Below are 14,952 nucleotides of genomic sequence, written 5' to 3' on the forward strand. Positions count from 1 at the left end.
TTGAAATCTTGGAGTTTCAAGCATTTTTCTGCCGAGATTGTTTCTTTTGCATGCCTCCTGGTCACTGATTCCTTACTGGCTAGTGCTACTTGCCATTTGTCCTGTCGACGCTGTGGGGCTCGCCTGCGTGCACCCTTGGTTTGGAAGATCCTCTCCTCCGTGGTAGGCTGGGATGGAAGACAAGTAGCCTCCTTTACGTTAGAGAACTTTTTATAGAAAGATTCCTACTGCAGTAAGCCATGTAGTACAGCAAGGTGCTGATGCTTTATGCTGCCTTAGAAAAAAGAGTTAAACAGGTCAACAAATACTTATCAGATTTGAGAGTCTGAAGCTTATAAAAGTCCAAATTGGTAGTTTCTGGTAAGCTGCAGTTACCAGAGAGCACGTGATATTTCCCCCCAGATGTTACCCATGTTTTGGAAACCTGGAGCACGAAACTCTGCAGGCAGTTGGCCCAGAAACCAGAAGTTTGGTTTGAACCTCAAAGGGAGTTTTGCCAAGGCCTTACTGTCTGCACATGAAGTTTGGGTTCTTCAGTGCAGAACAAATGATCTGTTTTCATTTTTAGGCATGTCAGACCCGAACTGGCCTGAAGAGAGTCCTGTACCACTCACGAGAGCCGATGGCACCAACACTGGGTGTCCAAGATATGCAAATGATAGTGTATATGCTAACTGGATGGTTTCACCCTCCGCGGCACAATTAATGGACACGTTTGATAGTTAACAGTTCTTTGTGAAAGGTAATGGACTCACAGGGGAAGAAAGATACGGAGAACAGAAAGTCTGCTGGCCCCTCCTTGCACATTTCACACTGGCTGGTGATTTTCCCTCCCAGCAGACATAGTGCTCTGGACGAATGTTCCGAGTCCAGCATGTAGGTGTCCCTTCCTCTTCAGTCCACGGCAGCACCCAGCGCTGGTCTGGGTTCAGCAGTGAGCACCACATACTCCGTGCTCACACGTGTGGGTCCCTCACGCACTATCCGAACTGTTTGATTTTTCCGGTTGCCGCCAAACGAGGCCACACGATTTAAACATGAAGCACACACACCAAAAAGGCAGCAGGAAAAAAAAAAACTGGCCCAGACGATTTGTCCTTGTTCAGAATGAGAGCCCGGCCAGGCCTCATAGGGTTGTCAAAGCGCAGCCAGGGCTGGAGAGGGAGAGGGGACCTCGGGACAGGCCTCGGCTCAGCCTTCGAGATCCTGAGAATGTTTTTTTGTTTTGTTTTGTTTTTTAAATCATGTAACCTTTTCTTAGGGAGACATTTGATTTTTATCATGATTAAAATGATTCTTAGATTTAGCACAGTGGAGAGACGTGATGCCGCCTTTGCTGTGTAGGTAGGTGGTGTGAGGGGAGAGGGCTCCCAGGACACAGTTGTTCCCATCGCTGAGTAATCACTAACCCCCTGACGAGAAGCGTATGGAGGAGTGGGGCTGTTGAGTGGAGTGGCCTCGTGTCCAAGGACTGCTGACCGCAGAGACTTGGCTGCTGTGAATCCCTGCACCCCACAGCCTTCAGCGTCCCCCCGGTCCAGCGCTGAAAAGTGGCAGAGGCTCATCTCACACATTAGTGGGTGGGACTTGTGCTCAGTTTCAAAGGGACAGTTCAGCTAGTTAGGTTAGAAGTAGCATCGACAGTGACACCTCTGATTACGATTCTGATGGAAAAGACAGTGTTTTGGCTCTTATAGAGCTTGTGTGAAAAGGTACATGTATCCACTCTTCCTGTGTTTGTAACGTAATGCTGCTATGGTAAGACATTTTTGTTTTTTAGGTTCTGACCATGACTCATAAGCTTCTTGTCATTCTTCACTACTTGTTTGTGGTCACAGACACTCAGCACTCCTCCCATCCTGCCGGGGTGGCTTTCGGGAAGTCCCGGCGGCTCTTCTTTCTGTCCCAGTGCTGTCACTTTGCAGGAGGGCGTCAGTTACCAAAACACTGCCTGGGCTTCATACTTAAACCACTGTGAAAGGACTTGATGTCGTCTCATTAAAATACTGGATTTTTATAGCCATTTCACAAAAGCAGTAAAATTACGGCATTTTTGTGGCCAAGAAGGCTTGGATGAGTAGTGGAGGAGCCGTGTGTGTGTGTGTGTGTGTGTGTGTGTGTGTGTGTGTGTGTGTGTGCACGTGCACGCATGCCCGTGTGTGCACACACCCAGGAAGAACGCTGGAGAAACACTTAACTACAGATGCATTGCGGCTTTAGTTTGGGCCATTGTTCAGACACGGTGTGTGATACGTCCTTTTACAAATATCTAGTTGTCGTAAACTTTTGGGTTTCAGATGTGCTTAATGATAATCTTGTTAAATGCAGAAGTGGGGATAAACTTTTTCAAGTTATTAAGAATGCCTACTCAGTGTGAGTGGGTGCAGCAGGTTTGTCCTCGGCAGGGTGAGAACTCCAGGTCTAACTGGCTGACCCAGTGATGGGGAATTAACCGTTGACTCAATCTAATTGTCTATTCCTAAGTTATAATGGTACTCATACTTATTAGCCCTATCAGAGAGAATTTTCATATGCATATACGCAGAAATTACTAATTATTAAGCATTACTGAGTATTAAGTAGCAATCTGTCCATTATTAAAATTTGTTAAATCTATTTATGAAAGGTTATTAAACCATACCATGTTAATTTGCTTTTGTAATCAAGGTGACTAAGAAAATAATCTCAGTTATGTAAATAAAATCGTGTATCTTAAAATGTGTAAATTTCTTTTCTCTTTTTAACTTCCTGGTTGGAAACATCAGGTTTCTGATTTTGAAGTTTCAATGTAAGGAGTAAGATGTCACAAGGGAATCTGTTGTGGTGACCACCGGGGAAGTGATACCGATTGAAGGACTAGGAGGCTTTTGGTGATACTATTGACTCGTCTTGCATAATATGTACACGAACAGCCACATTTATAGTCATTGTTAAAACTCAGCTCATCCTACCATTCAAGGAAGTCCTTCCTTTAGGTTTCCTTCCCTAAAATAGAGCAGCAGCCAGTGTCGAGTTCAGGTATTCTCTAGCAATTTGCTGACTGCTTATTTCTTGAAGCTGAAGTTGGACAGTTGTGGGAGAGAATGTAAAATGTATAGACATGACTGAAGGTCCATTAGAGGAAAAATTTTGACCCGAACCACTATGAAACTTAAAATACTAAATGCTTCTGTTTATGTCTTCCTGTCAGGTTGTGTAGGAATGGTATGAGCTCCTCCTCAAAAACCTGGCAAGGAGCAAGTGGGTCAATAGGGAAACGTGAGTTGTTACCAACGTAAATCTGATTTGTGGTTGCCTTGTGCGTTGGATGCTGAGGGCCTATGTCCTATCCTGGGTGCACATGTGCACACACAGTCATGTGCCTGCATCACCCAGGGGCTGCCTCAGGCCCACGGTGCTACATCTCCTGCCCTCAGCACCTGCATCTGTTCTCAGCTTCCTCCTTCAGTCTGGACCACAGGGACAGGAAATAAACGTAATTTCTAAGGTCAGTTATTTGCTACAGCCTTTGCCTCTGAATGTTTAGAAACCCATGCTGAGAAAAGCTTATACTAAAATACTAAAAACCCCTTTTTCACGAGCAGAGAACTTCCATTAGGGGGAGAGAGAGAGAGAGAGAGAGAGAGAGAGAGAGAGAGAGAGAGAGTGTGTGTGTGTGTGTGTACGTGTGTGTGGTTTATTTTTCTGAAAAAGCACATTCTCCACCATCCTCCCCAAAGGATGGCACAAGGCCGGCTTATTTGGGTGGAAATGTAGTTTGAATATAATGTCTGAGAACAGGTCTTGGACAAATACTTAACACGTAAGAGAAAATTCAAGGGAAAGCATATTTTCCCCCACTATAAATAGAGCATTTTCCCAGGCAGGGGAGCAAATGGTTTTCTCTCCTCCTTCGAGCATGTTAACATGTAGGATATTTGGATGGTGGTATTTAGGGTGGTTCTAGAAAGTGCCTAAGAAATCCTTATCTCCGTGGCCCTGGAAAAGATGTAGTAAGAGTGGGCCCGAAGGGCACATGCAGCGGTTAGGGCACACCTTCCCTTTAGCGTGAACTTGCACGTGGTGCTTACCCTCTGGGTGGGCCTGTACATCCAGAAAACACCTTCCACTGAGGCTGCCTGCCCCGCCCCACCCCTTCTCCACGGCAGCAACCTTGGCAGCCTCATTCCGAATATTGTAGGGACTTCCCTGGCTGTCCAGTGGTTAGAACGTTGAGCTTCCACTGCAAGGGGTGCGGATTTGATCCCTGGTTGGGAATTAAGATCCAACACACCATGCCACGCGGCCAAAAAAAAAAAAAAAGAACTTTGTAGAGTCTCCCACCTCTTTAGGGAACTGAGATTCACATGAATGATTCTTGGCTGAGATCCTGAGAAACCAGAACCTGTATGTAGAGAGTTTTTCAATGTGGGGCGCATTGCTGTGCCTGCAGCTGAGGCTGGATGGGTGGCTGGGTGACAGCTGGGAGAATAAGCTTCACACCCAGAGTTAAAGAGGCACGTGTGTGAACACTTGAGAGAAATCCCGGTTAATCTGTGCAACTCGGGCTTTTATTGCTGTGTCAAATGGCAAGATATTTTTGCAGATGTTTCTGGTATGTGCTAAATCACAGGGCCTGGCCAACGAAGATCTCTCAGGGGAGCTGTGACAGGGAGGCCATCTTGCTGTGGCAGCTTCAGGGACATCAGTGTCACAGGGAACTGGGCTAGGCAGTGTGGAGGGAGCCATGACCAGAGACCACGCCAATCACTGTGACTTCAGGACTTGGGTACCACATCAAGAGAGACCATAATCCTGCATCCTCTCAGACGACACTGAGCAATTCAAGTTCAAAATTGGTGTGGGCAGGCAAGGTAAGGAAAGTACATTCTAAAACTAAAGGGAAAAATCATTTTTCGAGAAAGAAACCATTTTGATATTTCATACACAGACCGCATTTACCACGCAGACTGTCTTGTTTCTTGAATAAAAGTTCAAAGTTCATTTTTTGTGTCCCTATTTATTTATTTATTTACTTTTCCCGGTATGCGGATCTCTCACTGTTGTGGCCTCTCCCGTTGCGGAGCACAGGCTCCGGTCGCTGCAGGCTCAGCGGCCATGGCTCACGGGCTTAGCCGCTCCGCGGCATGCGGGATCCTCCCGGACCGGGGCACGAACCCGCGTCCCCTGCATCGGCAGGTGGACTCTCAACCACTGCGCCACCAAGGAAGACCAAAAAAACACTTCTGATGGAGGATTCAAAGAACAGTTTTAAAGAAATGACCCTATGCTATGAGTTGTTGCCAGGTCCTGTCCTGGTAGAGCTTATGCAGTTTCCTCTCTGAGTTTCCGTTTTCTCCATTGTAAACTAAGGACCATAACCTACTCCACAGGGATGTCAGGAAACTCACACTAGAACATAACCAGGCAACCAGACTAAAACCGTAATTACGGCAGGCAGAAAATGTAATCAGGCATGCCGTCTGCTCGAGGAGCTGGTCAAGTGGTAGAGATTCTGAACAAGAGAGGGATTGTTTCATGTTCTTATTTTAACCAATTCAATTAATATTTGTTTAACACTTAGTATGTGCAAAGTACTGGGAGATGAAAAAGACATGGTCCTTACTTTCAGGAGCTTACAGACCCATGGAGTCTATGACTAGATGAATTCTTTACTCTTGGGCCAGGTTGAGGAGGAAGGGGTGTTAGAACCATAAATGTTTTCATTTGCTCAGAAGTGACATGAGAGAGGACTGAGATCCTGAAGTTGGGTAGAGACTGGACATTCAGCAAGCCTGGCTTAGAAGTAGGCTGTCCAGACTCTCCTACCCATGGAATTCCCCACAGGACATATCCAAGGAGACCATCCGAGTTAAAGACATCCCAACAAACATCATCCAATGAAGACAGCTGTGATTAGGAACAGATCCCCCTGGAACGCTGCCACTCCTACAGGATGTACCACCACAGTCGCCCCAGACTTCTGCTCTAACTAACGCACTTAATGATAACAATGAGCTCTGACTGCCTGCCACCTACCTGCCAAGCACAGTGCCAACCACTTCAAATGCAAAATTGCGTTTAATCCTCACAACAATCTTAGGAAGCACGTACTATTATTGTCCCCATAACACAGCTGAGGAAACTGAGGGTTAGAGAGGCTAAGCCCACATAGCCTGCCAAGGTAACCCGCTAAGGAGAGCAGAGCCCAGATGGGAGGCAGATCCCCTCTTAGCACAGCCATGTCCTGCCCAGACACAGGCAGGGGCTGGTGCTGCCCGGTATCCCCTCACCTGCTCAGCTCGGGGCCGGACAGAGTGCCTTGGGGATGTCCCTGGAATAAGCATCTGAGTGTAGGGGACGTCAGGGCCACCCACTAAAGTCATACAACGTGAGACCTTGAAGCCATTTTCCAGAAAGTCTACCTCAACCCCCTCCTTTCACATATACGGAAATTCAGATCCAAAGAAATGGAGTGACTGGCAGCCCAGGGCTTCCTCGCTGGGGCCTCACGCGCAGCTCAGCCCTCTTGAGGATGCTCAGACACTTCTGGCGGCCTGTCAGTCCTTAGCTCAGTGCCCACGCAGGCACTCATCGCCCCCTCCAGCTCCCAGGGCAAAGGCTCCCGGGCAGGAAAGCGCTGCCATTCCCCGCTGAGTCCCTCCCTCCTGCAAAGCCAGCCGTCCGGCCGGAGCTGGTACTCCCATCCCTGCAGACGCTTGCTCTGGGAAGAGCGGTTTCCTTCCTCCCGCACTCTCCTAGCCTCCACAAATCGTTTTTTGGGCTACACGCGCGCGCGCGCGCACACACAGACACATTTGTAACAGATACAGGGTTAATCAGTACTGGACGCCAATTACTGAGCTTTTCTATGCCAAGCACTGGGCGCGGGACGGGCGTGGGCGGGGCCGGGGCGTGGACGGGCGCGGGCGGGGCCGGGGCGGGCGCGCTCTGCGGCGGAGGCCTCATTTCCTCACGCGCGCCGGAAGTGGAGGTCGTCGGCGCGGCGGCGCGCCCGGAGGGTGGGCGGGGAGTTGGTGGTGGCCCCAGTGAGTCGGGCGCCGCCCAGGTGTGCTCGCGGCTGGGGAGGTGGCGGTGGGGCGGCGGGGCGGCGGCCGCCGTGCGCAGGCGGGTGAAGTCGGTGAGTACCCGGGCCACCCGGCCTCGCCTGCCCGCGGCTCCCAGAGCTCGGGCCCGGCCCGTGCGGGCTCTGGTGCGCGGGCCCCGGACTGTGGGTTCCCGTCGCGGTCGGGTCACTTCACGGACGAGCTCTCCTGGGGGCCGTGTCCCCGTGGGTTCGCCGCAAGCCCTCCGGAGTCTGCTCCGGTGTCAGGAAAAGCCGCGGTTTTTCGGAGCCGTTTGACTTGTCTTTTCAGAACTGTGCTGCCGGAGACCGTTGGTTTGCGTGTGTTGTATCACTTTTTTTTTTTTTTTTTTTTAAACCAACTCACCGCCATCTCTGCTCCCCTCAGTAGGTAAACTTTGTAGTCAGCTGTTACCGCTTTATTGCGTTAAATTAGTATTCTCTGGCGGCAGCCTTTCTATGCCTGCCGGACGCCAGGCACCTTTAAAAGATGCATATTTGTGTAGGAATTAGTGGCGCCGAGGAGACCATGGGACGGGAAGCCTCTTGCATTTTTAGACTTCTTGAAAATTACACTATTCCTGAGCAACTTGCCGAGGAATAATTTGTAAACGCCATAGTGAAGCTTTTATTTTTGATGTTATTGGCAGAATGAAAATTTGATTATAAACCTGAAGCTTTTATCCGTCAGACTACTTTTGAGATTTATATGCAATGTCTGGACATTTAACTATCATTGAAGGTTCTCAGGAGCTGGGCCTTGATTTTTGCTGGAGTTAATGTTGTATTAAAACAGGACTTCGAACGTGGAAGTAGGAATCCAAGTAGTATTTTATGACTGAGGATGTTAACGTTCATTTTGTATTATTATTCTGATACCATTTGTCTAAAGTTGTCTTATTACTTAATGTAAAAAGGATGTTGGATATCCAGTATTTATGGCTCAGAGAATTTTGACATAAGTAAACACAGTTTTAGTTCCCTCGGTTTGGAAATTATTTTTTTTCTTTAACTTTTTGATTGAGATATAAAATATCTATGAAGTCATCAAGCGCATAAATCTTAGTTGTACACCTCAGTGAATTTTTATGTTTTTATTAACTTGTGCAACCACCAGCTTTCATATTATACCTGTAGAACATTTTCATCATTCCAGGAGTTTCCCCCTGCTTCTTCCAAGTCAGTTATACCCCTGCCCACCCCCCATCAGTATTCTGATTTCTGTCATCATCTATTAGTTTTGTCTATTTGGGGCTTGATATTAATGGAATCCTACAGTATACTCAGCATATTGATTATGAGATTCATCCATAATGTTTCATGTATCAGTAGTTAATTCTTTTTTATTGCTGTGTAGTAATCCATTGCATCATTATATGGCACTCCTCTGTTGGTGGATATTTATGTTTCCAGTTTTTGTATATTATGTATTTTGAAGAATGCTATGAACATTCTTATAAATGTCTTGGTGAACATCTGTGCATTTCTGTCAGCTGTGGAATGGCTAAATCATAAGGTAGGTAGAAAATTACGTTTTAACCATCATGGAGTCTTCCTTTTTAAAAAATACAATTTGTTATTTTAACTTCTATAGCATTAAAGATTGGTAAAAAGCATAACTATTATGATTTCAAGACCTAAGTGATTCATTACCATATTATTATTATTTACTCCTTGGATTGCACATCTATGATAGTCTTCTACCAGACTGTCATTATTTGTTTAACTGTCTGTTAGACAAGTCTGTTAGATAGAGCTGGTGATGTTCTGTCCCTGAAGCTTGTTGTATAACACTTAGGTAAGAACTGTGTTACTCAAGTTAGTCGTTGCTGGGGGAAGTGAAACACCAAAAGGATGTGCCTAAAAATGGATTGAAGAACCATAGGATTGCAAGTCAAAAAACTTACATTGTTGTTGTCATACTGCACAAAGTCCTAGGATAAAATTGAATTATAAGATTAGTTACAAATGTGAATTTACTATAGGAGTACAGTGATTTCCACCTGTACTGAGATACTGATACATTTATAATGGGAACAGACAACAAAAATCACTAAACATTTGTGGGAAATCAGTAGCATGTAAGAGATGGCCCAGACTGAACAGATACAAGGACTGGACCTGAAGCAATGTAGTTCATGTAAGAAAAAGAAAAAGAAAAAAAACTTTAAGATAAATGTTAATATGTTTAGATTTCGGAGGGTATCATGCCTACTGAACATATACAGGCTGCCCTGAAAACACGCAATCAGTTCTTGAATATTAAAACATAGAAAGTAGGGAAAAATAGCTAACGTGGAAAATGGATCCAGGAGAGGGCCAGTGTACATCTAATAGGAATTCCAGGAGGGAATAGAAATTAGAAGAGGAGAAATAACCACAGAGATAACAGATCATGAAGGTAGGAGTATCCAGGCAGAATCTTGGGCAGCCTGATTAGACTTCTGATCTGAGACATGGAATGCCGGATGACAGTGGAGCAGAGTTTTAAAAGTACTCGCTGGACATTTTTTTTTCCATTGGACATATTTCGAATTGAAAATCTTATCCCTAATCAAACTGTCATTCAAAGTGGGGGCAAAATAAAGTCATTTTCACCCAGAACCACTAGGAATACCTCAGGATGTACTATATCAAATGAAAAATTAATCCAAGAAAAATAGATGTGGAATTCAAGAAACAGTGATCAAAGAAAACAGTAAAACTTATTTCTTTACTCCAAGGCATTGATAACTATAGGTAAGAAATGTAATGCAATGCAAAGGAAGGATTCATAATCCAGAGTAGGTATAGTTTTCAAGTCTGTAATCTGGAAGAAATATTTAACGTGATTTTAAAGTTGATTGGGAAGGTGGGTAATAGGTAAAGGCATGTTGGAAGGCTTATCCTGAGTATCTACGCTATAGATACCGACCAGTTACATGTTGGAATGAATGCTTTAAGGAAATTTGTCCCAGCAGTTCCATTTACAGGGATTTATTCTATAGATGAGTTAACATGTGGAAAGTCATGTATATACATATAAGACTATGTCTGCTGAGATGTTAATAGTGTCAGTAGATGTAAAAGGATACACAAGGGACTTCCCTGGTGGCGCAGTGGTTAAGAATCCGCCTGCCAATGCAGGGAATGTGGCTTCAATCCCTGGTCTGGGAAGATCTCACATGCCGTGGAGCAACTAAGCCTGTGTGCCACAACTACTGAGCCTGCACTCTAGAGCCCGGGAGCCACAACTACTGAGCCCACATGCCAAAACTACTGAAGCCCGTGCGCCTAGAGTCTGTGCTCCACAACAAGAGAAGCCACCGCAATGAGAAGCCTGTGCACCGCAACAAAGAGTAGCCCCCACTCACCGCAACTAGAGAAAGCCCACCGCAGCAACGAAGATCCAACACAGCCAAAAAATAAAATAATAAAATAAATAAAAGGATACAGAAAAACTGGAGAGGGGAACTGGGCCTCTGGGATAGAAGGGAGCGGTGTCACTCTATGCCCTTATATCGTGTTTAACCTTTTTATCACGTGTGTTTATTTTGTGGAATTTTATAAATATAAAAAATTTTTAGGAGTGTAAAAATTGTAAGGGTTTAGAGCATGGATTGCCACATCTGGCTGACCACCTGTTTTAGTATGATCTGTGACCTAAGAGTGGCTTTTATATTTTTAAGTGCTTGGGAAAAAAAGAATAATAGTTTGTAACATGAAAATTATATGAAGTTCAAATTTCAGTGTCCATTGGAACACACCTGTGCCATTCCTTTATGCATTTTCTATGGCTTCTTTTGTGCTGCAAGGCAGAGTTAATTGGTTGTGATATTTGCTACTTGACCCTTTACCTAAAATGTTTGCTAACCCCCGATTTAGAGGCCAGAAATAGACTTCCATATATATAGGAATTTTGCTTATGATTAAAGTGGCATTTCAAATTAGTGTCAAGAGCATGGATTGTTTAATAAGTGGTAAGAATTGACTATCTATTTGAGGAAATACATTTTATAGTAGGATTATTTCTGGTAGGGAAGCCAAAATTGAGAAGTAATACAGGAAAAGCTTGATAGGTTTAACCATTAACAACAACAAAACAAAACTTTGAGTAATGGGAAGTAATACCTAAAACTTATTGAGCACTTAATGCTTGTCATGTTTTACTTAGTTAATTGTTGCAATAATACTCCAAGGTAGGTGCTTTAACTGTACCCACTTAACAGGTGAGAAAACTGAAACTTACAGAGATTAAGGAACTTGTCTGTGTTGATGAGTTAGAAAGTGGTCTAGCAGATATGTGAACTTAGGCTATCTGGCTCCCAAGACTATCATACAGACAAAAACTGAAAGAATTATTTGTAATTTGTTAATGCCATTGTATAGATATTATCTATGTTAGCACATCTGGATCTACCTCATTCCTTTTAGATAGACATTCTCTTGTATAAATGTCTGCAGTTTACTGAACCTTTCCCCTACTGATGGATAAAGTTGCTTTTATTTTTATTTAGCTGTTACATATAACACTAGTAAACATCTTATGCATGTGACTTTATATACTAGTATGAATATTTCTGTAGTTTAGAATCTTAAAAGTGGAATTGCAAATTGTTGCACTAAAGGGCATGTGCATTTAAATCAAATTTGTCCTCCAAAAAATAAGAATGTGTGTGTGTGTGTGTGTGTATTTTTAGTTTATCGTTCATCAAAGAAATTGTAACATCTTGGAAAGAACCTTGGCCATCCAAGCAAGTGATTTCTTTTTACAGACGAAGCCCAGAAAGGTTCAGTATTATGCTCAAGATTGCATAGCTATTAAGTAGCTATGACACTTGACTGTTTTTACTGTGCCACAGGCTGCCTTTGGCACAATTTTCTGCTTTATTTATAAAGATATGGGTATTACTCCCATTTGTTTTGCTGAAATCCACGTACCATAAATTTAATTTTCCCTGGAAACACTTGTCAAAACGATCCATCTGATGTTACTTCTTCTTGGCACCCAACACAGTGGCTGTCTTAGTCAGTTTGGGCAGTTATAACAAAGTACCATAGACTGAGTGGCTTATAAACAACAAATATATTTCTCAAGTCTGAGGTCAGGGTGCCAACATAGTTGGGTTCTGGTGAGGATCCTCTTCCAGGTTGTAGAGTGCCAACTTCTTGTATCTTCACAAGGCAGAAAGAGGGCTACTTAATTCTCTGGGGTCTCTCTCATAAGGACACTAATCCCATTCAGGAGCACTCCACCCTCATGAACTGATTACCTCCCAAAGGACCTGCTCCTAATGCTGCCATATTGGGGGTTAGGATTTCAACATATGAATTTGCCGGTGAGGGGGGGAATATTCCATTCATTGCAGTGCCTGACATACAGTAGGTACTCAAATATTTGTTGAATGCACACTGCCTTTTGCTGATCAGTATTTCTAAATATTTACAAAGTATTTATTCAATGAGCTTAAAGAATCCATGTATCATTGTAATACTCATCAGTTGCTCAAGAAGTAAAAAGTTCTGATTCCCTCCCTTACATGTGTTTGTACTTCATAATGTTTTAGCTTAGTCTGCTGACAGAGGTTTTGTTTTCCTAATAAGTTTTGTGACTTTTTGTTGTTTAAAAAATGAATTCAAAATTATACATTTAGTATTTGAAAACTTTAGAAATTGTTCAGAAAATTTAGGAAGGTAATACAGACTAGAACGTTGAAAATAAATAGATTCAGATTCAGATGGGTTGCTTGTATTTTGCAGAAGGCAGTAGGCTACTCTTATTGCAGAAGTTAGTTTGGCACATTGCAGTGTAAGCATCCTGGAAGTGATTATGAAATGTTTATTGGTAGTTTCATAAAATTATAGAATCAAATGTTTGAGTAGAAACTGGTTAAAGGTCATATTATTTAGGGATCATTACTGTAGAATGAACTATCTTTAATACTCTTTTGTTTTCTCAGAAGCACAAGGCAAATAGAAAAGGTATAACAAGACTTTCAGAGTAATCTGAGTACTACTTTTGTGGGGGCCGGGGCCTGGTGTATGCTTCATTTTGTTTTTTTAAATCCAGATTTGTAGTCAACAAATCTTCATATTTGTCTTAATGAACAAAATAGAGTTTACTTACAGATGCCTCTTTGGCACTACTAAACAGCTTCATTGAGGTATAATTGACTTACAATAAACTACACGTTTAAAGTATAAAATTTGATAATTTGAACATACTGTATATACCTGAAATCATCACCACAATCAAAATGATCGACAAATCCATCACTCCCAGAAGTTTCTTTGTGCCCTTTTATAATTCCTTCCTGGTACGGCCTTCCCTACCCTTGCCCCATCCCAGGCAATCACTGACTCCTCTGCTTTCTGTCACTACAAATTACCTTACGTTTTCTAGAATTTATATAAATGGAATCATACTCTTTCATTGTACTCCTTTCTTGTTGGGCTTGTATTATTGAGATTCACCCATATTGAAACATGTATCAGTAGTTTATTCCTTTTTATTGCTGAGCTGTGTTCCATTGTATGGATGTATTTGTTTGTTTATCCATTCACTTGTTAATGGACATTTGAGTTATTTCTAGTTTTTGGCTGTTTCATATAAAGCTGTTAGGAACACTTGTGTACAAGTCTTTGTATGGACATATGCTTTCATTTCTCTTGGTTAAATATCTAGGAATGGAATGGCTCAATCAAGCGATAGGCTTATATTTAACTTGTTAAGAAACTGTGAAGCCATCTCACATTACCACCAGCAGTGTATTAAAGTTCTAGTTCCTCCACATTGTCACCAACATATCAATCTTTCTAATTTTAGCCCGTCTAAGATTAGCCATTGTGGTGTCTCATTTTGGTTTGAATTTGCATTTCCCTGATGGCTAACAGTGTTGAGTATTTTTTTTCATGTGCTTATTTGAAGTGTTTCTTCAAATCTTTTGCAATTTTTGATTGTTTTGTTATTATTGCATTTTGATACTTTTAAAAATAGATTCTGAATACAAGTCTTTTATTATATATATGCTTTGCCCATATTTTCTCCTGGCCTGTCACTTGTTTTTCCATTCCCTTTATAGTATTCTTCAAAGAGCACAAATTTTGATGAAGTCCAGTTTATCAGTTATGCTGTTAGTGTCATATCAAAGAAATCTCTGCGTAATTCAAGGCCACAGAGATTTTCTCTTATGCTTCTAGTTTTATATTTTAAGGTTTTCATTTAGATCTATGGTTCATTTTGTGATTTTTTTTAAAATTGAAGTACAGTTGACTTAAAGTATTAGTTTCAGGTGTACGACATAATGATTCAGTATTTTTATAGGTTATACTCCATTTAAAGTTACAAAATATTAACTATGTTCCCTGTGCTGTGCTTTACATCCTTGTATCTTATTTACTTTAAACCTAGTAGTTCGTACCTCTTAACCCCCTTCCCCTATTATGCCCTTCTCCCCTATAATTCATTTTAAGTTATATCCTAGTGCATATGAAGCGGTATCTCATTGTAGTTTTCATTTGCATTTCTCTGTTGGTTTCTGATGACCATATTTTCATATGCTTATCGGCTTAATCTTTAGAAAAATGTCTATTCGTACCTTTTGTTCATTGGGTTATTTATTTTTTCAATATTGAGTTGTAAGAGTTCTTTATATATTCTAGATGCATCTTATATATTCTAGATGCATCTTATATATTCTATATATATATTTATATATTCTGTTACATTTCCTAGTAGGTATATGGTTTACAAATATTATCTCCCATCCTTTTCACTTTCTTGATGATACCCTTTACAGCACAAAAGTTTTTAATTTTTTTTTTTTTTTTGCGGTACGCGGGCCTCTCACTGTTGTGGCCTCTCCCGTTGCGGAGCACAGGCTCAGCGGCCATGGCTCACGGGCCCAGCC

General features: G+C 42.4%; 2 protein-coding genes across 14 annotated transcripts in view; both read left to right on the forward strand.

The window, feature by feature from the left end:
• The window catches only part of RET (ret proto-oncogene), a 67,374-nt gene extending 65,581 nt beyond the window's left edge, over positions 1 to 1,793 (forward strand). The window contains exon 20 of the mRNA XM_055081258.1: positions 569 to 1,793. Coding sequence (XP_054937233.1) covers positions 569 to 726 — 158 coding nt within the window. The 3' untranslated portion in view covers positions 727 to 1,793. The remainder of the gene's footprint in view (positions 1 to 568) is intronic.
• A 5,149-nt stretch (positions 1,794 to 6,942) lies between these two features.
• The window catches only part of CSGALNACT2 (chondroitin sulfate N-acetylgalactosaminyltransferase 2), a 64,939-nt gene continuing 56,929 nt past the window's right edge, over positions 6,943 to 14,952 (forward strand). For 4 of the 13 annotated variants that reach the window (XR_008616077.1, XR_008616078.1, XR_008616076.1 and 1 more), the window contains exon 1: positions 7,477 to 8,579. The gene's annotated coding sequence lies outside the window, so the exon portion shown is untranslated. The other 9 variants (XR_008616080.1, XM_055080862.1, XM_024115702.3 and 6 more) reach the window with 8 other exon arrangements.

The sequence above is a fragment of the Physeter macrocephalus genome, chromosome 20, assembly GCF_002837175.3.
Source record: "Physeter macrocephalus isolate SW-GA chromosome 20, ASM283717v5, whole genome shotgun sequence".
Lineage (NCBI taxonomy): Eukaryota > Metazoa > Chordata > Mammalia > Artiodactyla > Physeteridae > Physeter > Physeter macrocephalus.